A 27265-nucleotide genomic window follows, 5' to 3' on the forward strand; every position below is an offset into this window, starting at 1 on the left:
TTATTGGCTTCTTCAGAATACCTGTATCTTGTGGGTTTAATTTAACTTTAATTAAAACACTAAATTTTTAACGTTTAACATTTTTATTACTTCTTATATTGAACTTATTTGCTCTATCCTATAGCATACACAAAACAGTATCACAGTGCCAATATTAGTACTAACAAAAGAACTGCAAAATGAAGTTTAAGAATTGTTTAGTTCTTAGAATATGACCCACTCAGTTCAGTTCAGCTCAGTCTCTCAGTTGTGTCCGACTCTTTGTGACCCCATGAATCGCAGCACACCAGGCCTCCCTGTCCATCACCAACTCCCGGAGTTTACCCAAACCCATGTCCATCGAGTCAGTGATGTCATCCAGCCATCTCATCCTCTGTCGTCCCCTTCTCCTCCTGCCCCCAATCCTTCCCAGCATCAGGGTCTTTCCCAGTGAGTCAACTCTTCGCATGAGGTGGCCAAAGTATTGGAGTTTCAGCTTCAACATCAGTCCTTCCAATGAACACCCAGGGCTGATCTCCTTTAGGATGGACTGGTTAGATCTCCTTGCAGTCCTACTAAAGAAGGACAAGTTCCTATGTTCGAAGGGCAATTGAAATAAATCTTTGTTTTTGATTATGTTACCAATATTATACACATTTAGGTCTCTTTTGTTTGTTTTCAATTTTAGGGCTTGACCTTTTTTTCTGTTTGGTTTAATTTACTTTTTGAATATGTAAAATAGTTATATGATTCTAAAGTCAAAACTACATTAAAAATACACTCAGAGGAGTCCCCCTTCCACTCCTATCCCCTTATCCTAGTTCCCCCATCACTTTCTATGAATAAATATTTTCATTAGCTTCTGGTTAATCTTTCTGATGTTTCATTTTATTCAAAGAATAGCTACTATATACATTGTTCTGCCCTTCACCTCACATAAAACATGTGATGATTATTCTATAGCAACATATAAAAATATTTGTTATATATATAACATATATATTGTACATTATACATATATATGTACTATATGTGTATAATTATATAATGTACTATATATATACATTATATATAATGTATACATAAATATATATGTACAATGTTTACAGCTTCATAGTATTCCATTGTGTACCATAGCTTATTCAGCTCCCCACTATTGATAGTATTTGGGGCATTTCTAGGATTTTTACCATTAAAAATAATGCCACAATGACTAACCTTGTGCACGTATTATTTCAAGTTTGTGCAGATGTACCTTTAGTATGAGCACTACATGTGCAAGTGTACTCAGTAGTGTCAAATTCTTTGTGACCTATGGACTGTAGCCCACCAGGCTCCTCTGTCCATGGAATTTTCCAGGCAAGAATACTGAGTGGATTGCCATTTCCTACCCCAGGAGAATCTTCCTAACCTAGGGATCAAACTCCCATCTCTCGCATCTCCTGCATTGGCAGACAGATTCTTACCACTGTGCCACTTTCAGGATGGATTTCTTAAAAATGTGATTGCTAGGGTTAAGGGTGAATGCATCTATTTGCAATTTTGGTAGATAATACAAAACTCCCTATAAATAACAACCTGCTCTACGGCACAGGGAACTCTTCTCAATACTCTGTAAATTACCTATATGAGAAAAGAATTAAAAAAAAAAAAAGAGTATATATATATATATATCTGATTGTCATACAGGAGAAACTAACATAACATTGTAAATCAACTATACTCCAATAAAAAATTTATGAAAAATAGGAAATTTCCCTCCAAAGGGCTGTACATTCTACATTTTTCACCAGTAGCATGTCAGTGTCTTTTTCCCTAAAGCTTTGGCAACAAATGTTCCCTCAAATTTTTGGATTTTTGCCAGCATAGCAAGCAATTCTATCCCAATGTAATGTAATTTGCTTTTCCTTTGTGAATGAGTTGAGTGTGTTTTACTATTTCAAGGGCCACTTGCATGAATCTTTTTAAACTATCAGTTTATGTCTTGTGCTCATTTTTCTACTGGACTTATGTCTCTGTTTTTAGGTCTTCCCTGTAGCTCAAATAGTAAAAAATCAGCCTGCAGTGCAAGAGACCCAGGTTTGATCCCTGGGTCAGGAAGATCCTCTGGAGAAGGGAATGGCAATCCACTCCAATACTCTTGCCTGGAGAATCTCATGGACAGAGGAGCCTGGCAGGCTACAGTCTGTGGGATTGCAGAGAGTCAGACACAACTGAGCGACTAACACTATGCTATGTCTTTTTATTTCTAGAACACCTTTATATATTAGGGAGATTTAACTTTTTCTATAGTAGAGTTGTGAATATTTTGTCCAGTGAGTTGTTTTTGGTCTTACAGTATTTGGGCCATGAAATTTTTAAAAACTGTGTGTAAGGGAATTTATCAAGTCTTTTATTGATTCTAGATTTTGAGTCATATGGTGCTCGCTTCGGCAGCACATATACTAAAATTAGATTTTGAGTCATATGAATGCTTTCCCCACTACCCCCATGGGTATACTATACAGAATCTACATGTTTTCTTCTATAACTTGTACACTTTCCATTTTTGTTATGTTTAATTAAGTGATCCATGTGGAGTTTATCTTGATGTGCAGTATAAGCCATAGATACAAGTTTATCTTTTTCCAAATGATACATAATTGTCTCAGCAACACTTATTTGGATTGGGGGCAGGAGGAGAAGGGGATGACAGAGGATGAGATGGTTGGATGGCATCACCGACTCGATGGACATGGGTTTGGGTAAACTCCGGGAGTTGGTGATGGACAGGGAGGCCTGGCATACTGTGATTCATGGGGTTGCAAAGAGTCAGACACGACTGAGCGACTGAACTGAACTGAACTGAACACTTATTTGAATCCATTTTTCATTATTTTGAAGCACATAATAAATTTCTTTATTATTGGATTGATGCCTAGACTTTATATCATGTTCCACTAGTGTCTGTCTATTTATGCACCAGTTCTACATCCTTTTAAGTATGAAGGCTTTATAGTGTTTTACACGTCTAGTAAGATTGGCCCCTCCTCAGTGCTCTTCTTTTCAGGGTTTCCCTGGCAGTTCTTATTTATTTTTTCACATGAGCATAAGCATCAATTTTGCTAACTAAAAACCAAAAATTTTGTTGAAATTTTTATTGAAATTATATTAAATTTACGAATTCACTTAAGGTGTGTCTTTCATTGGCTTGAGTCCACTTTTGTGTCTTTGGGGAGTATTATAAAATTTTTCTCATATATTTTTACATATTTTTTCTTAACTTCATTCCTACGAGTTTTGTAACTATCATTGCTATTAAATGGGACGTGAATATTCTCTGCTATGGTACCTCCTAACTGGCTAACTGGTTCTTCCCTGTTTCTGTGAAGCTTACTGACTTCTGTAAATTGCTTTTATATCCTGCTAGCTTACTGAATAATCTTTTTGTTTGTAGTAGCTTTTCCATTTCATTTTCTAGACACATCATCAGATTATCTACAATTCTCATATATTTAATTGCTTTCTTTGTAACAAAGCTGTGGCAAATACCTTCAATACCATGTTTGATGTTATAGTAGATGTGGATAGCCTCGTTTTGTTTTAGACATTAATATGAATGCTGCTGGTGTTTTCCCATGAAAATAGTAAGATAAGCAAGAGATGAGCAAGATAAGCAGGAGTTGGTGAGCAAGAGACTTTGTGATGTTAAGAAAATAGTCTTTTATTTCTCATATGAAAGTTATTTTTACTAGGAATACATCTTGAATTTTCTCAAATATTTTCCCAGCACTTTGGCAATAATTGCAAGATCTTTTTTTCATATATATAATAACATTTTAAAACATATTAATATATTTCCTAACATTGAACCATATTTATATTCCTAAAGCAGTTTACCCTTGGTCATGACATTCCATGCTGTTTGATTCCATTTGCTAATGTTTTACTTAGGCTATTTGCATTGATATTCATAAATGAAATCAGTGTGTAGTTTTCCCGTTTGTACAATCTTCATCAGATTCTGGTTCCAATGTTATATTTATTTCTTTAAAGAATTTTTGAAGTTTGTCCTTCTGTGGTTTGGAATAGAATTGAGCTTATAGTCTTTTACTCAGAAATATAGAGAGCAAACCAGTGAGGAGAGGGAAGCTGGTAGAGACAAGATAGGGGTAGGAGATCAAGAACTACTATGTATAAAATAAATAAGCTACAAGGATATACTGTACAGAACAGGGAATATAGTCAATATAATCACTTTAAATGGAATATAGTATAGCCTGAAGTCAGGCAGGTTGGTTCCTCCAGTTTCATTCTTCTTTCTCAAGATTGCTTTGGTTATTCGAGGTTTTTTGTATTTCCATACAAATTGTGAAATTATTTGTTCTAGTTCTGTGAAAAATACCATTGGTAGCTTGATAGGGATTGCATTGAATCTATAGATTGCTTTGGGTAGTAATACTCATTTTCACTGCTATCCAAAAGTCTACAAACAATAAATGCTGGAGAGGGTGTGGAGAAAAGGGAACCCTCTTACACTGTTGGTGGGAATGCAAACTAGTACAGCCACTATGGAGAACAGTGTGGAGATTCCTTAAAAACTTGGGAATAGAACTGCCATATGACCCAGCAATTCCACTGCTGAGCATACACACCGAGGAAACCAGAATTGAAAGAGACGCGTGTACCCCAATGTTCATCGCAGCACTGTTTACAATAGTCAGGACATGGAAGCAACCTAGATGTCCATCAGCAGACGAATGGATAAGGAAGCTGTGGTACATATACACAATGGAATATTACTCAGCCATTAAAAAGAATACATTTGAATCAGTTCTATTGAGATGGTTGAAACTGGAGCCCATTATACAGAGTGAAGTAAGCCAGAAAGAAAAACACCAATACAGTATACTAATGCATATATATGGAATTTGAAAGATGGTAATGATAACCCTATATGTGAGACAGAATAAAAGACAGAGATGCATTGAACAGTCTTATGGACTCTGAGGGAGAAGGTGAGGGTTGGACGTTCTGGGCGAATAGCATTGAAACATGTTTATTTTCATATGTGAAACAGAACACCATTCCAGGTTCGATGCATGAGACAAATGCTCAGGGCTGGGGCAATGGGATGACCCAGAGGGATGGGATGGGAAGGGAGGTGGGAGGGGGGTTCAGGATGGGGAACACATGTAAACCCATGGCTGATTCATGTCAATGTATAACAAAAACCACTACAATATTGTAAAAGTAATTAGCCCCCAACTAAAATGAATGAATTTATTAAAAAAAAAAAAAAGAAAGCTGTGGTACATATACACAATGGAATATTACTCAGCTATTAAAAAGAATGCATTTCAATCAGTCCTAATGAGGTGGGTGAAACTGGAGCCTATTATACAGAGTGAAGTAAGTCAGAAAGAAAAACACCAATACGGTATACTAATGCATATATATGGAATTGAGAAAGATGGTAATGATGACCCTATATGTGAGACAGCAAAAGAGACGTAGATGTAAAGAACGGTCTTTTGGACTCTGTGGGAGAAGGCTCTTTTGGACTCTGTTGGGATGATTTGAGAGGGTAGTGTTGAAACGTGTATATTATCATAGGTGAAGCAGATCGCCGGTCCAGGGCATGAGACAGGGTGCTCAGGGCTGGTGCACTGGGATGACCCTGGGGGATGGGATGGGGAGGGAGGTGGGAGGGGGGTTCAGGATGGGGAGCACATGTACACCCATGGCTGATTCATGTCAATGTATGGCAAAACCACTACAATATTGTAAAGTAAGTAGCCTCCAATTAAAATAAATAAATTAAAAAAATCAATAGACATAAAACAAAATAAAAATAAATGGAATATAATCTATGAAAATATTGAATCACAATGTTGTGCACTTGAATCTCAGATAATATTGTAAATTAACTATCCTTCAATTAAAAATAAAATATAGGTCCTTAAAGAATCCCATTTTAACACATCTTGGATACTTTTAGGAAGTTTTTAAAAGAATATTCTATCTAGTATTTTAATTGTTTTCAGAGGAATGACTGGTCTAAATAAGCTATTACTTCTTTTTCCTGAAGAAAAACTCCCACCTGCCTTTACCGTATTTTATTGCTTCTAATCTTTCATGCGTGTTCAGTTATCATCTCCTTTAAGAAGTCTCTGAACATCCCTAACCCCGGGGTTATGCTAAGCTGCCTCTTTTCTGGGCTTCTTCTGGACATTGTTCCTTCTTGCAAAGCTACATTATATTGAAGTAATCTATTAATGGTATCATTATCTTCTGTGAGCCGAAAGTTTCTTGCAGATGAGGATCCTGTATGGCCTCCAACTTTTTCACTTCTAGGGTCTAGTGTTAAACACAGTGGCTGACATATAGTAGGAGTCTCAGTAAATATTTGATAAACTGATCTTTAATCAGATTCCCCCAACACCCTCATACACACACAGCACACATAACCTGCTTATTCTTCAGTTCCTATCTTTGTAAACAGCTCCTCAATTCATTCACGAGCTCATAGCAAAACTCTAGGATTTATTCTTGGCAAGCTGTAACCCCTCCAATTCGGCTTGTAGTCAGTCACCAAGTTCTATTAATTCTGACCTTAAAATATTTCGAATGAACCCACTTCTCTCCCTTCCTGTGGCCACTACTCTCGTTCAACTTCCCATCATTTCTTGCCTGCATCTCTTAGTTGTTCTTTTCTCTATCTTACTCCCTACTCTGTCCCTTCTGTAATCCATTCTTCATCATAAAATCAAAGTAATTCTTTAGAAACACAGCTGTGATTATGTCATTTGCACAAAATCTATCCATAGCTTCCTATTCTTTTGGGATAAAGTTTAGAATCCTTCACATGTCCCACAAACCCTGCCTGATCTCGAGCATTTGCACCTTTCTAGCCTCAACTTGTGCCCCAGCCTACTTATTCTGACCTCTTTCTTTTCTTCGAACTTCCTAAGCTTTTTCCCTCTTCAAAATCTTTGAATACTCTTTTCCATTTGCTGGAAGGCCCACTCCCTACACCTCCTCCATATTTGTCATCTGGCTATATCCATCTATCTTCCAGGTTACAGGAAAGTTTTCCTTACTCTCCCTGTACAATTGAGGTCTTCTACTGAAAGTCATGTAACTTTTCCTCTATGTAACTTATCACTATTGTCATTATTTAGGCATTCAGGTGATTTTTTAACGTTCCTCCACACTTTTCCTCTATGTAACTTATCACTATTGTCATTATTTAGGCATTCAGGTGATTTTTTAACGTTCATTTCTCACACTAAACTATAATTTCCATGGAGACAATGAACGTGTTGACTTTATTTTCAGGTGTATCTTCAGCATCTCTTATAACAAACAGCAAAGTAATAGGATTAAATAAGTATTTGTTGAATGAATGGATGAAGGAAGGAAGGAAAGGGGGAAAACCTATTAATTACTGAACTCCGAGTAAGAAGCCTGAAGGAACAAATGCTCTATTTGCCCTCCAGGGGGAGACATACTCCTGCTAGAAGTAGCACAGGTCTGAAGACAGCACAAAAGTATGAGATCAACCGTAAGTCCTTTCTCAACCCCTAAAACTGATTCAGAGAATCGAATCATTTCCTTGCTAGTTGGACTCATCAGATCAGTCTGAACCACCCACTGAAACCAAGCAAGTGGGCACTTCCTCTGTTAATTTCCTATCCCTGAACAATCTTAAAAATTCTCCTGCTAGAGTTGGTCTACTCCGGTCTTGGTTTGCTAGGAAGTCTACCTGAGCACAATCTTGAAAAATCTTCTCCCTGGAGGAGGAAATGATAACCTACTCCAGTATTCTTGCCTGGGAAATCCTGCGGACAGAGAAGCCTAGCAGGTTACAGTTCATGGAGTCACTAAGAGTCGGACACGAATGAGTGACTAAACACAGCACATTTGTAATTTGAATATTATCATTAAAATTGTTACTTGTATTTTTACTGTAGCATTGTTTTTCAAAATCCTTCAGACAGTCTTTCTTTATAAAGTCTCAAAATTAGCAAAATCATTATGATACTGGAAAATATTGGTAATCTGTAGGTTCAAAAAAATAATAAAATATTGATGAAAAGCTAATTTAAAAAACAGTGATTCATAAATTTCCCTAAGCCTTAGAGAAATTTAAAAGGAAAGAGGAGAAACAGAGTTGGAATACTGAGAGCACGTCTGCCTTTGAGCAATTCTGAAAGAAGTCCTTGTTTAATCCTGATGACATGTCTTGGGAAACTACTCCTGCTGCACATTAATGCTGCTCTTTTCCTCCCTGAACTACTTTCTCTAGGACAAGGTTTATAAAAAGTTTCACGAGGTTTACATTATACTTTCCCAAACTTTTTTTTTCTATTTCGAAAATCCTCTTTCAATTCTCCTTGTAAATGCACCACTGACTTATTTCTCAAGATTAGGGACCAGTACATACAGGCATTCCGCTACCCCAGGCTTTGATAAATTGGTTCATCTTAGTTCAATTCCGTTTGCATTTATCCACTACCTACTGTGTGTTTGGGACTGTGCTGTGGGGAGAGGTGAGTGCAGGAAGTCTAACTGCCTGCAGTAGAGGTGCTTACAGTGTAACTGTGGGGACGAGACATTTGGTAACCTCCTTGAACAAATACAAGGATGACATAGATAAGGACCAATATTTATATAGTTTACAAAACCACTTTTCACAAATATGATCTAAGTTTTGTAAAATTAATTATTGGGGTAGGTGTTATCCTCATCCTATTGTTAAGTCATCAGTAAATTGAGGCTTAGGTGTGTAACTTGCTTAGACAAGTAAGGTAAATAGAGCTACTATTAGAACTGGAACCCTGGTCCCTATGGTGTCTGCATGGATATTTCATTATTTCTAAATTAAGGAATACACTACAAGTGATAAACCCCAAAACTAAAAAAATTCAAAATAGAGAAAATGCACTATTATACTAATGAAAGACAGCTATTTTTCCCAACTAGTCTGACCTTTGGATCTTATTTTTTCACTCTACATTGTTAATTTTGACAGATCCCCTCTCTTACCTTCACTCTTAGGGTCTCTCAAACTTCCTTTTTGTTCTTTTCCTTTGGTGATAGGAAAAAGCTTCTTTGGAAGGAATCTCTTCTTACTTAACTCACCTTTCTCTAGGAAGGGTGTCAGGAAAACTTTGTCTCAACATTTGTGAAGCAGCCCCTGAAAAAGGATGAGGCCTTTTTAGACAAAAGACTTATTGATGAGTTCTGGCCAGAAACCAGAAAACTGTTGTGAAAGGCTTCATGTTACCACTTAGAGAAGTTGCAGGGCAGAATTCCTCTCCTCCAGGAATTGTCACTCTAGAGGACTGCACTCAGAAGGAAAGGGTTTGGAGCCAGCTGGTGAAAAAAAGGAGTTTTTCACTCCAAAAAGAAACTGTTCAAAAAGCTCACGGCTGTGAAGCTGCTGCAGTGCTCAAGGAGCAAGACATGCATATCTGCAAGCTTGATGGGGTCTATCCATGGAGACTGGATACTGATACATGTTGAACGGTGATAGCACCAATCACTACAAGCAAAACATCATTATCAAATTTCAAGTTCGAGTTTATGCCAAGGTCTGAAAATAGGAACACTAGTTGTACTGTCAGTCAGCATCATCTAATGAACAATTCTTCAAAACAGAACTAGAACTAGCAAGGGCAAGAAGAAAAAATAAAAGTCTATGAGAGATACAAAGTATTTTTTTAAAAAACTCAGGGAATCACTTGTCATCGAAGCATGAAGATCAGAAATAACGAACTGAAATTTATAGAGATAGAGTTGGGATATTGAATGCAACATTAATGGGATACTATCAAATTGCCAGTTTAATTTTTTTAATTTTTAAAGTTAATTTTTATTGAAGTTAGTTGACTTACAATGTTGCATTGGTTTCTGCTGTACACCAAAGTGAATCAGTTATACATATACATATACCAGTCTAACTTTTTTACTTTTGCTATCTTTTAAAAAGATTTATTTGAAAGGGATAATTTTCTTATGCCCCTAAATGAAAAATTGAGCAGATTCTCTGACTTTTTGGCTTATTCTTTAATAATGTATTTTAAGTAATGGCCACTTTAAGTTAAAAAAAAGAGAAAGAGAGAGAGTCGATTTAGTAATTACAGTGTTTCTAGTCCAAGATGGCAATCAAATCTTTCAGTCTTCATTCTAACAGGCTAGTGTAAGCCCTCTCCCCCCTCTCCCATGCAAGTCCTGCCTTCAGCTTTCTCCTCAACTTGCCTCGTTTTCCACTTGATAACTGCTATTTCATCTGCTGTGTGAAAGTGGGAGGAGGCAGGACAGCTAAGGGGATAGGGAAGTTCTGTTTTGATAGGATTGGTCTATACAACTGGGTCTGACAGATGGGTGTTTTTGTGCTTTTAGAGGTTCTTTGGAGATTCCCATCATTAGAGACCTCTTCCTTGAGTGCCTTTGGTCTAGACAAACATTAAGTGTTTGCCTACAACAACGTCTGTTGATTCTAGGATTCCTGTGTTCATCTCTAGCTTCTGGTCACTAGGTACCTCTACACCTCTAGTCAAGTCTTTTGAATGGGCCAGCAGGCCTAATGCTGACTGTCCTCTGTGTGGCCCATATCAGGTCCAAGAAAACGTGTGCACATTTGTCATCCCTACCTAATCTGGGAGTGCTGGTGAACCCCAGGGCAGTCACCTCTAGTTTATGGCCACTGCCTTCTTTAATTTATATGCAAGAGTCAGTGCAATTCTCTGTGTTTTACAACTATGAAAAACAAACCCCAAGCTCTTGGGTTCCACAGAGCCCCTCTTTAGGCTTGAGAAGATGTAGCACCAGCACTACCTCATTCTGGGTGCAATGGGAGGATCTGAACAAAACAAACACAAGAAACCTCTCCACAGACCCTCGCTCTCTATGCTGTCTTGATCTTACCACAAAGTAGAACTGTTCTTCAACATCAACTTTGTACATAAAATTTTAGTTGAAATAGTGATCTTTAATTGCCACTGACTGTCCTCAATCCTTGATAATAAGGAAATGTGCTTCTCCATCTCTGTCCTCCCTGCATTGCTGAGCTCAGAGCCTGGAACAAAGTAGGTGCCCAATAAATGTTTGCTGAATACATGAATGAAAGGGTCTGAAACCACCTTTGATTTTGCAGTGGATTCTCAGAGACTCTATAAAACAGAGTCTTTTATACATGTATTTTATACATCTATAAAATAATACATATGGATGGGCTATTTTTCACTCCATGGCAGACTAAGCATCCCTAATTTATACGATGCTGGGTGTTTCCCAGAATCTGTACACTTTAGCAGTTAGCAACCAAGAAATTTTAATGAATGAGATAATGACCGGGGGAAATTTTCATCTTTTTTCAAGGAATAAATGGATACATAAATGAGATAGTTCAGGTTTTTAGAAAACTTATGGGATGTCAAGTCAAACCTCAGAAAAGATTTCCCCTAAAGCTGTGGGTACTATGGATATTGTTTGAGTGGTTTATTTCAAAACCCTAAAGCTGGACAAAACAAAGAAACACAAAAAATAGATTTAAAATATCTAGCAAAAATGTTAATGTGTACTGGCAGATGGGTACTGTCTTTCTTGTAAGGTGCTTTTAGAGGTTCTTAAACATAGGTAATGATATAAAGAGTTCATCATTCTATTCGACTTAGCTTTTGTGTATGCTTGAACATTTTCATAATACAAATAACATTTAAAAATGAAAGCTTGGAAACAGCAGACTTTACCCTGTTTTGGAAAGTAGGTAAAATTATTTCTTTAAAAAAGACAAAAATGGAACAGATACTATATAGATTTTACCATCTTATATATAAGCTTTCACGGGTCCCATTAATACCCACCTTCCAATGCAGGAGACATAAGAGACTCGGGTTTGATCTCTGGGTTGGGAAGATCCCCTGGAGCAGGGCATGGCAACACACTCCAGTATTCTCGCCTGGAGAATTCCCATGGGCAGAGGAGCCTGGTGGGCTACAATCCATGCTAAGTCACTTCAGTCGTGTCCAACTCTTTGCGACGCCATGGACTGCAGTGCTCCAGGCTCCTCTGTCCATGGGACTCTCCAGGCAAAAATATTGGAGTGAGTTGCCATTTCCTCCTCCAGGGCTACAGTCCATATGGTCGCAAAGAGCTGGACACAACTGAGAAACTTAGCACACATGATAGCCATAAGGCTGTTCTTATATGGGCTAGGGGGTAAAAATTTGGAAGCAGGATTTTTTTTTTTTTTTGCTTAGGAATTAGGCAGTTTCAGAACTTATAGAAATAAAAGGATATTTAGAGGTTATTTCAGCCAATGCTCTTACTTTACAAATTAGAAAACTGATACCCAAACAAATGGAATGAAATAACTATGAATCTTAGAACCAGGACAAAGACCTAGGTCTTCTGTACTCCAGCTTCTCTTCCTACCACCCTGGTTGGCACATAACTTTGAACAAGAGCTGCCAAAGCATAGAACCTTTGAGACAGGGTGGATCCCACCCTTCAAAAGCAGTACTTTCATTTGCTGGGTCCATTTTTGCTGTGAACAGGTGGGGACCTTCTCCTTTTGTGCACTGGCTTCTCTGAAAAAGAATGGTGGGTCTCCTAGCTGCTACTGCTGCTGCTGCAGCTAAGTCGCTTCAGTCGTGTCCGACTCTGTGCGACCCCATAGACGGCAGCCCACCAGGCTCCCCTGTCCCTGAGATTCTCCAGGCAAGAATACTGGAGTGGGTTGCCGTTTCCTTCTCCAATGAATGAAAGTGAAAAGTGAAAGTGATGTCGCTCAGTCGTGTCCGACTCTTAGCGACCCCATGGACTGCAGCCTACCAGGCTCCTCCATCCACGGGATTTTCCAGGCAAGAGTACTGGAGTGGGGGGCCATTGCCTTCTCTGGGATCTCCTAGAGCTAGATTCAATAAGATATGAAGGGCTGAACGGTAGGATAGTTATGTGGCTTGTGCTCTACTTGAGAAAGCTATGGGTGGTGCTGTGGAGAGTATCACCCTACTGGATCTTGAGAGAGAGACTTAACAAACCTGGGCCCACAGCATCATGGAATGGAGTGTATTACAACTCTGCTTCTTACCTCATTAATTCCTCAGCCAAGTAGGACTGAAAGGAGTTCAAGGTAGAATATGCCATTGGGTTATTCATGCGAGTCACACAGTTCTGGATACAGGGAAGGGAGTTTAAGAGCTTAAACAAGACATGTATCTGTAGGTGGATGGATCTTTCCTGTGACATTGCCTGCTGGTGGAAGGATAGGTTCACAGGATGAACTCCCCCATTTTGGGTTAGCACCAACATGGATATCTCTTGCCCCTGTGTTTGGAGGCTTAACCTTCCTAGGGCCTGGTTTGATATCCTTGCAGTCCAAGGGACTCTCAAGAGTCTTCTCCAACACCACAGCTCAAAAGCATTGATTTTTTGGTGCTCAGCTTTCTTTATAGTCCAACTCTCACATCCATACATGACTACTGGAAAAAACATAGCTTTGACTAGACAGACCTTTTTTAGCAAAGTAATATCTCTGCTTTTTAATATGCTGTCTAGGTTGGTCGTAACTTTCCTTCCAAGGAGCAACCGTCTTTTAATTCCATGGGTGCAGTCACTATCTACAGTGATTTTGGAGCTCAAGAAAATAAAATCTGTCACTGTTTCCATTCTTTCCCCTTCTATTTGCCATGAAGTGACGGACTGGATGCCATGATCTTAGTTTTTTGAATGTTGAGTTTTAAGCCAGCTTTTTCACTCTCCTCTTTCACTTTCATCAAGAGGCTCTTTAGTTCTTCTTCGCTTTCTGCCATAGGGTGGTGTCATCTGCATATCTGAGATTATTGATATTTCTCCCAGCAATCTTGATTCCAGCTTGTGTTTCATCCAGCCCAGCATTTCTCATGATGTAGTCTGCATAGAAGTTAAATAAGCAGGGTGACAATATACAGCCTTGGCATACTCCTTTTCCAATTTGGAACTAGTCTGTTGTTCCATGTCCAGTTCTAACTGTTGCTTCTTGACCTGCATACAGATTTCTCAGGAGGCAGGTCAGGTGGTCTGGTATTCCCATCTCTTGAAGAATTTTCCACAGTTTGTAGTGATCCACAAAGTCAAAGGCTTTGGCATAGTCAATAAAGCAGAAGTAGATGTTTTTCTGGAACTCTCTTGCTTTTTCAATAATCCAACAGATGTTGGCAATTTGATCTCTGCTTCCTCTGCCTTTTCTAAATCCAGCTTGAATATCTGGAAGTTCACGGTTCACATACTATTGAAGCCTGGCTTGGAGAATTTTGAGCATTACTTTCCTAGTATGTGAGATGAGTGCAATTGTGCAGTAGTTGGAACATTCTTTGGCATTGCCTTTCTTTGGGATTAGAATGAAAACTGACCTTTTTCAGTCAGTCATGTGGCCACTGCTGAGTTTTCCAAATTTGCTGGCATATTGAGTGCAGCACTTTAACAGCATCATCTTGTAGGATTTGAAATAGCTCAACTGGAATTCCATCACCTCCACTAGCTTTGTTTGTAGTGATGCTTCCTAAGGCCCACTTGACTTCGCATTCCAGATGTTTGGCTCTAGGTGAGTGATGACACCATCGTGGTTATCTGGGTCATGAAGATCTTTTTCGTATAGTTCTTCTGTGTATTCTTGCCACCTCTTCTTAATATTTTCTGCTTCTGTTAGGTACATACCATTTCTGTCCTTTATTGTGTCCATCTTTGCATAAAATGTTCCCTTTGTATCTCTAATTTTCTTGAAGAGAACTCTAGTCTTTCCCATTCTATTGTTTTCCTCTAGCCTTCACATAATCTCATTCAATTTCCTTGAAACTTTCTCAAGTAAACATATGAATTAAAAACAATGTAGTTAATAGGTAGCTACAGTTTCAAGTCAATTCCCCAGACTCACTCCCAATCAGTAGAGAAGGAAATGGCAACCCTCTCCAGTATTCTTGCCTGGGAAATCCCATGAACAGAGGAGCTTGGCAGGCTACAGTCCATGGGGTTGCAAGAGTTGGACACGACTTAGCAAATAAACCACCACCACTCCCAATCAGAGGGCTACCCCTAAACCCCTCTTCCACAGAGCTTCCAATAACCAAGTCTTCCCAAGTGGCTCAAATGGTAAAGAATCCGCCTGCAGGAGACACACCTAGATGCCAGTTCTATCCCCAGGTAGGGAAGATCCCCTGGAGGAAAGCATGGCAACCCGCTCCAATTTTCTTGCCTGGAGCAGACACGACTGAAGCAACTTAGGACGCACGCCAATGACCAAAGCAGCCTTTAGTCCCAGTGTCTGGAATTGGTGGCTTGCAAATTGCATGTTGCCTGTTTCTAAAATTTTTCTTTAAAACAAATATTGCCAACATTTGCAATTCACATTTTTAAAATCTAGGTTTCATCTCCTTTTGAAAAACTGAACCATCTCACTATAGCAGAGTGGTAGGAGGTGGGGGGACACATTCCTGCACAGAAAAATTCTTTTTGAGTTTGGAACTCAGGATCCTCGCTGAACCTTTCCAGTTCGCCATTTCCTCACCGATAAACAGAACTTTCTGGGCTCTGCTTCACTCTCAAACTGGTAAAGTACTGTTTCTCTGAGCAAGCTTTTGGGGAGTGGCTGAAGGGTAGATATAGCACTTAGTCTGCCTGTGTGCGGAGAAGGCAATGGCAACCCACTCCAGTACTCTTGCCTGGAAAATTCCATGGACGGAGAAGCCTGGTAGGCTGCAGTCCATGGGGTCGCGAAGAGTCAGACACGACTGAGCAACTTCACTTTCACTTTTCACTTTCATGCATTGGAGAAGGAAATGGCAACCCACTCCAGTATTCTTACCTGGAGAATCGCAGGGACGGGGGAGCCTGGTGGGCTGCCGTCTATGGGGTCGCACAGAGTCGGACACGACTGAAGCGACGCAGCAGCAGCAACAGCAGCAGCAGCAGCTGCCTGTGTGGGCTGCTTCACTCTATGCATGGACCACTACATGCCGCTGGCTTCGAAATGTTTATGTTTTGCACGGAAAATTCTTCACTCGGAGGTGTCAGCATCTTTGGTTGGGAAAGGTTAATGTTAAGCATGTACATCTTTTTTCAGCCTTCAACATTTAGACTAGTACTCCTCTTGAGTGCTTGTTTATCTTTAATATAGTTTCCTTTGAGAGAGGGTGGACAATGCTCGGAGAAGCATAAATGCGTTCCAATATTTTATGAAAAATGCTAGAAGTCACTTATTTGCCAAAGACACTTCTCATTAACAGTTTAGTCTCCAAACCAATAGAATCAGCGTCGCGAGTTTGGGAATAATCTGGAAAAGCGGTGTTCAGGTCCGATTATCAGATGGGGACAGTGGGAGGCAGCGGAGGGTTCAGACGAACTAACTGCAAGCCTTGTCCACGTAGGCACAACACCCCCCAGAGTAGGGCCAACAGCCGGCAGCTGATGAGCTCTTTGCCCACCACCGCCACGCACCAAGCCCCGCAGCTGCGGCCCCAAGCGCCACTTTGCGCTTGCGCAAAAGCCTTTGCCTGGGCTAGAAAGTAAACTAATTAAGCCACGGTTAGACGGAAGCGGCGTCACAAGTCTGCGCAGGCGCGTTCCGCCTTCGGCCGGTGGTCGGTGCGCAGGCGCGCATCCCAGTCGCCCAACCTGTAAACAGAGAAGCCCTCGGGAGACAACTTCTGCTTCCGGGTCACGCCTTGACAGCCGCTTTCACCACCCAGGTCAGCCCCACGGTTTGGTGAGTGTCGCCCCGCTGCAGGAATGTCTGCAGTCAGGTTTCCTAACCTCGGGCACCACCCCAGTAACACTTCCACTCCCCGCTCGCTATCTGCCAGCCCTCGAGGCTAGGATCTCGTCCCGGGCCTTAAGGCGATCGGGGCGGGGATTGGTTCGCCTTTGGGGCTCCCCGGCAGATTTCGTGACCCAATTTCAGTACCGGCCCCGCGAGACCTGCTGGGATTGCTGTGGTCTTTGCGGAGCCCGTGCGGAAAGTGACACCACACGTCTTCGCCCTCCGCCCCCTAGACTCGCCGAGACCTAGCTGCCGCGAGCCCTCTCAGCTGGTGCGGTGGGGCGGGGACACGCCTGGCCGGGTCGCGGGCCTCCCAGCCCGTGGGCAAAAGCCCGGCCTCCCTAGCATCAGAGCTGCTGAAGGTCGCCTCTCCCCTCCTTTGCTTCTAGCTTCTCATTAAGAAAACCCCCTTGGTGTTTTCTTCGGATCCGAAGTGGAAGAAAATGGGAGAGAGGGAGCTTTCTGCTCCAGCAGAGGAAAGGGGCCACGTAGGGTCAAACTGCACAGGGTGCTGCCTGGCGATAGGTCGAGTCTAGATTTCGTGATCCTTCCTGACAGTGAATGTTGTCCACGTGCCCCGAAGTTTCACTCTTCAGCAGGAGCTTTGAGGCAGCCACAGAGGACTAGTGGTCGTATTCTGAGTTAGGATTTCTTAGCCTGGAGTCCAAGAGACCTCCGAAAATGATTGCAAGAGTCTAGGGGTTTTTTTGTTTGTTTTTTTTTTTCATATTATCATGACCCAGAAATGGTTAACAGAACCACTTCGGGCTAAGCCTTCCACTTTGGATGCTCTTTTTGTTCTTGGAATCGCTGACTCAAATGCATCTGTACCTTTTCCCCTTTTTCCTTGCAACAAAGAAGTGTAAGATACAGACTCTGTCTCTGAGGAGTTTCATGGCTGTTGCAAAGATTAAAACGTATTCCAAGTCTAAACTATTTGGAAAATTTCAGAGAGGCATATAAACAAGTGTGTAAGCTTATTTATTAAGAATAAATAAGCTTTGTTCTTAATAAAGTAGGGAGAATACCCTAATTTGAATCACTGATATCTATGAATTGATTTTTAACTTCGATTAATTAATGCTGTATATATTTTAAACAGATAAATGGCTACCCAGTAGCAAGATGGAAGAGTTTATAGTATTATTACATAATGTATAAGGAGAGTCCATCACAAAAATTACATAATATGAAATGACCAAAATAATTTTAGTGTTTTTCCTTTAGTAATCATCATATGCATAAGATGTCTAATTACTGCAAGTCTTAAATTTTTCTAGGGTCCTAAGTAATAAGCTTTACATTGATTCAACAAATATTTATTGAGAACCTGCTATGTACCAGGCACTATTAAAAATAATGCTGTATTTACCAGCAAGGAGCTTATGGTTTGATAGGATCATGGATTCCTAAATGGTTACACCTAGAGAGCATACCATGTTTTCTTTACAGTTTTTGATATATGCTTTTTCATAGAAACGCTCCGCCTTCTTTGCTGTAATCTTAAATGTTCCCCAACTGGTATATGGCTCTTAGACAGCCAAAACGTTTTATCATAGTTGAATTTAAGTATTGTTTTGATTGTGTTGTGTTAGTCGCTCAATTGTGTCTGACTCTTTATGACCCCATGGACTGTAGCCTGCCAGGTCCATGGAATTCTCTAGGCAAGAATACTGGAGTGGGTTGCTGCTCCCTTCTCCAGGGGATCTTCCAGACCCGCAGATTCTCTATCATCTGAGCCAATATTGTATTATTTTCTTCTTCCAACACAGAACTCAGGTCTACTTCTCAGTTGTCACAAATGGCCAATTATTAAATTTTTAAATTCATTTTTCACTCTTAAATCTGCTTGTTTTCCTGCAACTGCAAACATATATCATTAGTCAGAACTTTTAAACTTTTTTCCTAATTTTATATAGATGACCCCAGAGTAATTATACTTTGGCATTCCTTCCTTATTTTAGAATTTCACCTCAAAAACTTCTCATTTTTTTCTTTGCTGAAGACATTTTAAACTATTTCACAGATGGCTTGTCATCATTAACATAAATGCATTTGTTCTGTTTCTTCTCACAGGTAATAATCATTCCTATAACCTTTAGTCAATCAACCACTATTTACTAAATACCTACTTTTTGTGAGACTCTGTGGCTGGCTTGAGATGGTCTAAAAAAGTAGAAGACAAGAATCTTGCCTCCCAATTGATTACAGTTTAGATGGAAAAACAGTATGAACATAACTATACTGCAAGGTCAAACGTTAACAAGTAACCTAAAGAGGAGGCTGATAATAAAGACCACATAATTCAGAGGAGGAAAACAGATGTTTTGTGAAATCCTTAGCCTTTACAGGAATCCCTTTCCTGGCTTGGTCTTTTTTAAACCATAAAGAGCTCCCTTGGAGCCTTTGAGGAAGTCCTGTGCTAGACGAGGTCAGAGAGTAGAGCCTGGGTTCCCAAGGTCAGAACACTTTCGTCCAGTTTACCCAGCTCCCTCAGCAACTATCATATTCTCCTTGTGATTAGGAAAAATGGTATTAATGAGTCATTGACTCTTTGAAATCTGGTTTTAGTAGTGGGAAGGCCTTGGAGAACCTCTAACCCTAAGGACAGGTGTGCTCAGTGGTATTGTGTATGCCTAAAACATCTTTGTTTCAGGCAGTTTGGAGCATGTGAACGTACTCTGAGCCTTGATGAGTTCCAGTATGTGGTATATTATGCAGAGCATTCAGAGCAAATACTCTCTCTCAGAGCGCTTAATCCGAACAATCGCTGCCATTCGCTCCTTCCCACACGACAATGTAGAGGACCTCATCAGAGGGGTGAGTGTGCTGGGCTGACGCAGGAGTCCTTGGGGAGGTGAGGTGGGAAAGTTCCTGGGGAATCCTAATGGATAAAAGATTTGCAGCTCTGACTCACCACAAGATCACAGGGAGTTTTTACAGTTTTTACAATATTCTAAAATGTATTAACTTGACCATTAACATATGTTTTGCTTCTCTTCCCTTCTGCCTTTCACTTTGTGCAAATGATATTTTTCTTTGGGAATTATGTTCTAGATAACCCTAGTTTCATGCTCTTTCTAAAATCTCTGTCTGGGTATGGTGCATATGGAATCCAGCAAGCTCAAACTCTTCTACACATGTTGTACTAAGGGAGGAAGAAGGCAAGCAAAGCATTAGTGGTTTTCAAACCCTTGCAGTTTATAATAATAATTACATGGAGAGATATCACTGGCCTTCTATCCTAACAACAGCTACCACTTACAGTTCTATAGAGATTATCAATCCCTAAAATGCATGGTAATTTTTGACTTAAGGAAACACCTTAACTGTCTGCTGTCTAACTGCTACTATTCTGTACTTCTGTTAAATGGCTAGTATTCTGGAAGGATGTTGATGCTTTTCTGTATATTATTGCTGTTGAAGAGAAGTTACAGGGTAATTTTTTTTTTAATCTCTAGAGAATGCATCCAGATGGCTACTTCTATACATTATTTTAAACAACTCTAGAATCCTGTTTACAACCTAGAGCTCTATAGCTGCCTCAGAGTTGTGTGGCACAGCTGTGAGAAGAAAAGTCAGACAGCATTAGCTTGTTCTCAGCAAAAGTGGTATCAGAAGACTCAGCAGTAGAAACTTTGTCACTTCTAATTCCAGCTCTGCTGCTGAGTCATTCTGTGACTTTGGTCAGACCGTGGTGTCTCCAGCTCCTTCATCAGATATGAAACAGAAGTACCAGTGGGAGCTAGGTGGCAGAGAATGCTGATACCAAGGGGCCACTTAGTTTATAAGTATATGCTATATATGTTTATAAACAAATATATAACATTAAGATGACCTTACTGTTAGTGATGGTCATCTGTCAGATGGCAAGAAGAGCATGCCAGTTCTGGCTTCTGTCTGAAAGATGCGTTCTTGACTTTTTCAGAGCATGGTAGCCAGAGAAAGTCTATTGCTTTTCCAGCTTTCCTGCCTGGTGATGAGGTTCCACTGCTTTTACATACAAGGTTATGTCCTTAGTGATGTCCATCCCCACGGCCATCTTTCAGGCTAGCTTGTGGAGAAACTTAATGACTTGATCTAAGGCATCGACAGTTCCTTTCATTCATCTTCAGTGTATTCTCTTGGTTTGGATATTGGCATTGTAATTTCATTTAATAATATAAATAGGCACTGGGGCTGATAGTATATTTACAATACAGTCAGAGTTAGACCCCTTCCCCACCCACCCCCGCCCCAGACATTGATCTGAGTCTTGTCCTGTATGGTGAGTCAGAGCTGAGCACACCAATTGAAGTTTCCTTCTGTCCGTAGGGAGCAGATGTAAACTGTACCCACGGCACGCTGAAGCCCCTGCACTGTGCCTGCATGGTGTCCGATGCTGACTGTGTGGAGTTACTGCTGGAAAAGGGAGCTGAGGTAATGTTTTTTAACACTGTCACATCAGTAATTCACTAAAACTTGGGCTTCACACTTCCTTAAAATGTTTTGTCTCTTCTCCTATCTCTTCCCACCTTCTTGCTCCCACCTTCTAGGTAACTTTGGTGTGGCCAATATTCAAACAAAATGTAATGGCAAATCATCTTAAGTACTTCACTCTGTTGCCTTTCTTTTATACACTGACTGTGGCTCCGGGAAGAGGGAATTTTTATCTCCCCTTAATCTCCCAGCCTTCCTTCTGGGGTTGTTTATATTTCTATTTAATCCTCTTGACTGTTCAGTCCCCTTAACCCTGATTCAATCTAAACCACTTGAGACCTGCCACCAGCATGCACTTCTCACATGTCTATCACTGGAAAATAAGTCACTAGGTCAGTCCCTTCCTCGGGATTGAGTTACTTGTGCTCTTTCTGCCCATTCGCTTTTTTTTCTGTTTTACCATATCTTTTCTGTTTTCGCTTTTTTTTCTGTTTACCAAGATATGGTAAACAGACAACTCTAGAGTTGTCTTCTTTCTAATGTATCTTAACATAAAAAAAAAACATAGATTAACTTTTATTGGCATTAGCAAGAAGCAGCATAGTATAATGAATAAAAGAATAGAGAGTCTGGAACCAGACTTCATGGATTTGAATTCCAGCTCTGTCACTTCCAGCTTTGTGATCTTGAACAGGTTACTTAACCTTTCTTTGCATCAGCTTCCCCATCTGTAAAACGAGGATGATAAATGGTGTGTTCTTCATAAGGCTGAAACTGTTTAGAACACTAGCATGTAGTAATTATTATACTAAGTAAGTGCTTGTTAAATAAATAAAGTAGCAGTTTTGACTATTTTTGTGGCATCTTCAGGGTGCACAGGTTGAGGCAGTCATTTGAATCAAAGATGCCACGAAGCAGGTGTGCAGGCCCCAGACATGCTGGTGGGTAAGACTGCTCTAGCCCCCAGCATCCCCACCTCCACACAACCATGCTGTTCTCTGCCTGACATGAACTATCCCGTAACTTTTGTGAGTGACCCTGAAGTGAAAGCCAGTGATTAATAGCAGTGATGAAAGTGAGACTATGCCTGGGGTGAGGGGGGAGTTTTTAGCTAAATAGAAGATTGAACTCAGTTAAGTATTTCAGGGGTGGTTTTTTTTTTTTAGTGCATTTTATGGGGGAGAAAATTCGCTACTTAAACCTAGGATTTAAATGAAATCTTTGTAGCCTCCAAATATTATAGGAGATGCTGAGTTTAGCAAGCCAGCAACTTTTCAGCATCAGAGGATTTGTGCTCTTTCCTCAGCATGCTTTCCTCCAGGTTCTCTCATGACCCCACAACATGTTTGCAGGGGGCTGACTTGGATGAATAGTTCTGAGCTGCTCTGTGTGGTTAAAAGACACAGCAGAGCTACATGGGCAGAACCTTGACTTCATTATTTTTCAGTCTGGTTGCCATTAGCCACAGAATACAGAGTGAGTCAGGATAAGTAGAATAATCCAGAACCTTTACTCTGGCCAGTATGTTCAAGCTGCTTTCCAATAAATGTCTTTCAGAGTAGTTACAAGGACTTAGACTTCATGTTGTTTCTTCCCCCTTACTGTGTGGTAGAGGTTCTAGTGGACAGTAAATAAGAATGTGGCAGCAAAATCCTAGATGATGCAGGCCAGCTAACCAATGGACATAATAGAGTGTTGGTTGTTTGGGGACTATTGTTTTCCTACTTGCTTCTCAGCTCCATCCTGATCACAACTCCCTGGGAATTACTTGCTGACCTGCATGTTCAAAAAATTACATAGCAAAGACAGTGGATAGGCACATGCAAGCCTCTTTGCCCACCCATCATCCATACACTATAATATAGTCGCTCCCTCTTCACAGGTGAATGCCCTGGATGGTTACAACCGAACAGCCCTCCACTACGCAGCTGAGAAAGATGAGGCTTGTGTGGAGGTCCTGTTGGAGTATGGTGCAAACCCCAATGCACTGGATGGTAACCGAGACACCCCACTTCACTGGGCAGCCTTTAAGAACAATGCTGAGTGTGTGCGGGCCCTCCTAGAGAGCGGGGCCTCTGTCAACGCCCTGGATTACAACAATGACACCCCGCTCAGCTGGGCTGCCATGAAGGGAAATCTTGAGAGCGTCAGCATCCTTCTTGATTATGGTGCAGAGGTCAGAGTCATCAACCTAAAAGGCCAGACGCCCATCTCCCGCCTGGTGGCTCTGCTAGTCAGGGGACTTGGGACAGAGAAAGAGGACTCTTGCTTTGAGCTCCTCCACAGAGCTGTTGGACACTTTGAATTAAGGAAAAATGGCACCATGCCACGAGAAGTGGCCAAAGACCAGCAGCTGTGTGAAAAGCTGACTGTTCTGTGCTCAGCCCCAGGGACTCTAAAAACACTCTCTCGCTATGCTGTGCGCCGGAGTCTGGGACTCCAGTATCTGCCGGATGCCGTCAAGGGCCTTCCTCTCCCAGCTTCTCTGAAGGAATACCTGTTACTCGTAGAATAGCCCGGAGGAGACGTCAGGCCGGCAACTCTGCATAAGGTTTTGCCCTGCAGCACCGTCTGTCTTGGAAAACAGGAAAAGCAGTTGTTCCTGTTGAGTGGTTTATATTTCAAGGCAACATGTCACAACAGTAACCTTCACATCACCTCCCTTCCCCAAACCAAGCAAACAAACAAAGAAATGTCCCTCACTTTTGTTTCTGTTTCTTGCTTCCTGGGCCTTTTATATTGCACCCTGCAAAGGAAGAGGTCTCCCCAACCCTCATTAGGGAAAGAAATCAACAGTGAGACTGAATTTCTCTGGGCAGATGAAGAGTATTTATAGCATGTGCATTTGGTTTGCCTTTGGGAACATGATTAACTTTTGGAAGAATCCCTCTAGAAACATTTTAATTGATCTGCAAAGAAGTTTAAGAAAATTCCAGCTAACAGCTGCAGCCCAAAGATGAAGATTCTACCACCTCAGATGGCGCACAGGTTCAGAACTGGGCCGGATGTCCCTAGAATCATCCCTGGGCATTCAAAAGGGACTGGCCCCTTCTCACCACTGAAGGGAAGGGCAGTTTTTGCTGCTTTTCCATGAGTGTGCCCAAGGCTTACAGTAGTTCAGCAATGTTATTTTAGAAAGATTATCTTGCTGCTCTCCATGTAGTAGAAGATAGGAGGTTCTAAGCAGTCCTAGGAACTTTTCTTCGAATGCAGTTCTTTCTCTTCCTGACAGCCAGTTTGTGCTAGTGGGCTTGACAGGCTCTTCCTGCGCCCACCATAGAGGGAGGTGTCTGCTCTAGCAGGGGAGGACGTGGGCTGGGTTGCCTTTTCTCATGGGTCTTTCATTCACTCTGCTAAGAGTTTGGAGTTTGTTTTCAGTTGTTTTGGAAACTTTACTTTTTACTGATCTACACAAGAAGACATTGGTGGTGTGGGTGGAGTTGGGGAGTGGGGGAAGAGCACTTGTACGAGCTTCCTCTGAGATGACCCGCCTACCCAAAAGAGATCTGTTTTAGTGAACAATACTTAGTCTAAGTACTCTTCCTCTTCATGTTCCTAAACTAGATCAAGTTGTTGATTCTAGATGACTTTATGCAAATGTGAAACTTTTTTTTTTAACTGATTGGGAACTATTAAATAAAAATGAACAGAATCTGCTGACACAGCTAATTTGAAAAAGTATGTCTGCTTTTGTCCTTTTGTTATTGGTGTTCTTTGCTCACGTAAGAAAAAAAAAAAAGGAAATAAAAAGGTCTAAAAGCAAGTTTGGAAATTTCTGCTGTTCCTACTTTTCTCAACATTATCGCCCTGAGCCCCAGTGTCTCCTCATCTCTGAGGCTGTCACACCACCTTCATAGGCTGTTTTGAAGAATCAGTGATAACAGTGCTTGATATTTATTAATTTCTCTTCCCCTTAAAGAACCGTACAAAGAACATTTGGCTGCTTTAATTAATGTTGGACTCTGACAAGACTTCTCAGTCATTTTTTAGAGCTGTTTCTAGGGGGGTAGCAGTTATACTTTGGAGAGACAGCAAAAGTGAAGTATTAGATAATCCTTCCCTCTGTTCCTTGAAAAACCCCAAACCTCCTTCCTGCTTCAGCAAGCAAGTGAAGAAGCTGTGTTAGTGGGAGAGATAAGTATGCTTGTGCCAAGAGCCAGGATCTGATTCTTGGAGACTAATCTCAAGCCTCTCATTGACAGGGAAGCATCCCATCAGTTCAGGACACAGTATGTAGACCCAGTCCTGAGGACCAACTGTATTACATGGGTACTTGCTAATGAGGAAGTGTGGAACAGAAAACAAACAGCTGAACAAGATCTCATGGTTTTCCAAAGCAGTATTTCAACCAACCCACCAAACTAGGTCCAGAATTGAATGTCTGTTTTCCAAGCATTCAAAACGTACATGTCACCCCACTGGGATGGAGTCTGACTTTCATCCAGAAAGGAGCACAGGGGAAAAAGTTGAGAAGGAAGAACCCTGGATTGTCGAAGTAGAGATTAGGGAATGGCTGGAAAAAAAGTAAAGCTGGGTAATGGGTGTATGATCAAGAGGTAAAACATAAACTTTATGCTTAGGGAAGATGGGAGTGTCCTTGGCTACAGAGGATGTGGGAGGGACTGCTTGTGGGATGAGGGTGAGGATGGTGTCCTGCGTTCTGGGACCCTGCGTACAGAGCCAAGAGAGCCCAAAAATAGAAGTACATGGGGTTAGCACATGGGCTGCCTTTTCCCAGGTGTCCGTCTGGGCAGAGTCCATTGCTTGGGGCTGACAGGAATGCACTTGTGAAGATGATAAGAGGAGAATCCAAAGCACAGTGACCAGTTGGCATTTATTAGTGTAGTTATGGTGTGTCACTGTCGTGACAGTAGTAGAGGAACCATGACTTTGTTATCACAAAGAAATAAATAAAGCTTATTTTTAGGAAAATTCTAACCAAGTAACTGAAATCGAGCAGTAGTACTAGAGGAGTCCAGCCTTGTGTGACACAGGAAGCCAGGGTAGAAGTCAGGAGAAATTCTACGTGCAGGGGGCTTCCACTTACGGCCCCTGCCCCAGCTCCCTGGCTAGAGCTGACCATGGCTGCAGTTACAGAGTAAAAGGAAACCTAATGGAAAATGCGCTGAAACACGTGAGAATACATGGACTTGGATCTGTTGGGGTGAGCTGACCATGATCAGACAATCCGTTCCTCTCTTTGCAAAGAGGCTTAGACGTTAGCTTCTCCGGACCGCTTCCGACTGATATGCTCCAGGTGGGCGTGCTCTGAGGTATCCAAGTCAATCTCGTACTTGGCGAGGATCTTGAGGATGGGCCTCAGCTTCAGCCACCACTGTTCCTTGGGGATGCGGTGCCTACAGAGGAACGAGGTAGATGATGATTTAATCTTCAGCACCCTGATTGACTTCTATCCGAGGCTATGGGAAGAAGTGGAGCAGCAGAGGCTGAATTTGGGACCTGAGCATCAGATCTGAAGTAGGTATGACTACAGGTGTTAATCCTAAGAAAAAAGGACTGAAGACATGAACAGCCTGGGAAGAGTAGATCTCAGCAACTACTGGGGAGGGAACCACCCCAAGAAGCAGATGTACTCACTCAAAATCCGTCTGTTCCTTCAACTCAGTCACTGGTTGGAAGACCAGGGCCCTCTTACGCATCCCCAGAACACAGCCCGAGTCTGGGGTATTGGCAAAGATCCGCCCTGCAACAGGGATAGTCAGTCAGCTTCTATGCTGGGAACCAGCCTCTGAGAAAGCGGCTCACCCTCTTACCCCACCTACCTTTACGGTAACTCTCTTTGATTTTCCCTGACATCCAGTTCATAGCCTTTGCACCCATCTTAGTGGCAAAATTCCTGTCGAATGGAGTTGGGCTCCCACCCTGGAAAAAGAGTGATAAAAATTACAAGGGGCAGGACTCTAATGAAGTGGCAAAGACATGCTAATACACAGAGAAAAATGAAAGGATGGGTCTCAGGTTTATAACCAGAAACAGGAATCCAGAAGTCTTCACTATGAAAGGAAATCCTGAAACCGGGCAGGGAACCTGGGCAAGCTGGGCTGGCACGTCTGGCAGTTTATC

The 27265-nt window shown here is 41.3% G+C and overlaps 2 protein-coding genes and 2 long non-coding RNA genes across 60 annotated transcripts in view; 1 reads left to right on the top strand and 3 right to left on the bottom strand.

Moving 5' to 3' along the window:
- Positions 1–24859, top strand: part of ASB8 (ankyrin repeat and SOCS box containing 8) — a 35645-nt gene extending 10786 nt beyond the window's left edge. The window contains exons 1-5 of one of the 8 annotated variants that reach the window (XM_081589086.1): positions 16658–16708; positions 17152–18838; positions 19419–19582; positions 21077–21181; positions 23064–24859. In XM_081589086.1, the coding sequence (XP_081445212.1) occupies positions 19454–19582; positions 21077–21181; positions 23064–23696 (867 nt within the window). In that variant the 5' untranslated portion in view covers positions 16658–16708; positions 17152–18838; positions 19419–19453 and the 3' untranslated portion in view covers positions 23697–24859. Of the gene's footprint in view, positions 1–16657; positions 16709–17151; positions 18839–19418; positions 19583–21076; positions 21182–23063 lie in introns of those variants that run through there. The other 7 variants (XM_081589085.1, XM_081589084.1, XM_081589090.1 and 4 more) reach the window with 7 other exon arrangements.
- Positions 65–16484, bottom strand: LOC145545193 (uncharacterized). Its single transcript, XR_014081937.1, has 3 exons — positions 13061–16484; positions 9010–9160; positions 65–554 (listed from the first exon to the last, which is right to left on the bottom strand). It is a non-coding gene; the product is annotated as an uncharacterized LOC145545193 (long non-coding RNA).
- Positions 21741–23783, bottom strand: LOC145545194 (uncharacterized). Its single transcript, XR_014081938.1, has 2 exons — positions 23679–23783; positions 21741–21909 (listed from the first exon to the last, which is right to left on the bottom strand). It is a non-coding gene; the product is annotated as an uncharacterized LOC145545194 (long non-coding RNA).
- A 1137-nt stretch (positions 24860–25996) lies between the features above and the next one.
- Positions 25997–27265, bottom strand: part of PFKM (phosphofructokinase, muscle) — a 43973-nt gene continuing 42704 nt past the window's right edge. For all 50 annotated transcript variants that reach the window (XM_081589001.1, XM_081588989.1, XM_081589002.1 and 47 more), the window contains 3 exons: positions 26965–27064; positions 26780–26885; positions 25997–26538 (listed from right to left, as the gene is read on the bottom strand). In XM_081589001.1, coding sequence (XP_081445127.1) covers positions 26394–26538; positions 26780–26885; positions 26965–27064 — 351 coding nt within the window. In that variant the 3' untranslated portion in view covers positions 25997–26393. The remainder of the gene's footprint in view (positions 26539–26779; positions 26886–26964; positions 27065–27265) is intronic.

This window comes from Giraffa tippelskirchi, chromosome 4 (assembly GCF_054371585.1).
Source record: "Giraffa tippelskirchi isolate mGirTip1 chromosome 4, T2T-mGirTip1v1.2.pri, whole genome shotgun sequence".
Lineage (NCBI taxonomy): Eukaryota > Metazoa > Chordata > Mammalia > Artiodactyla > Giraffidae > Giraffa > Giraffa tippelskirchi.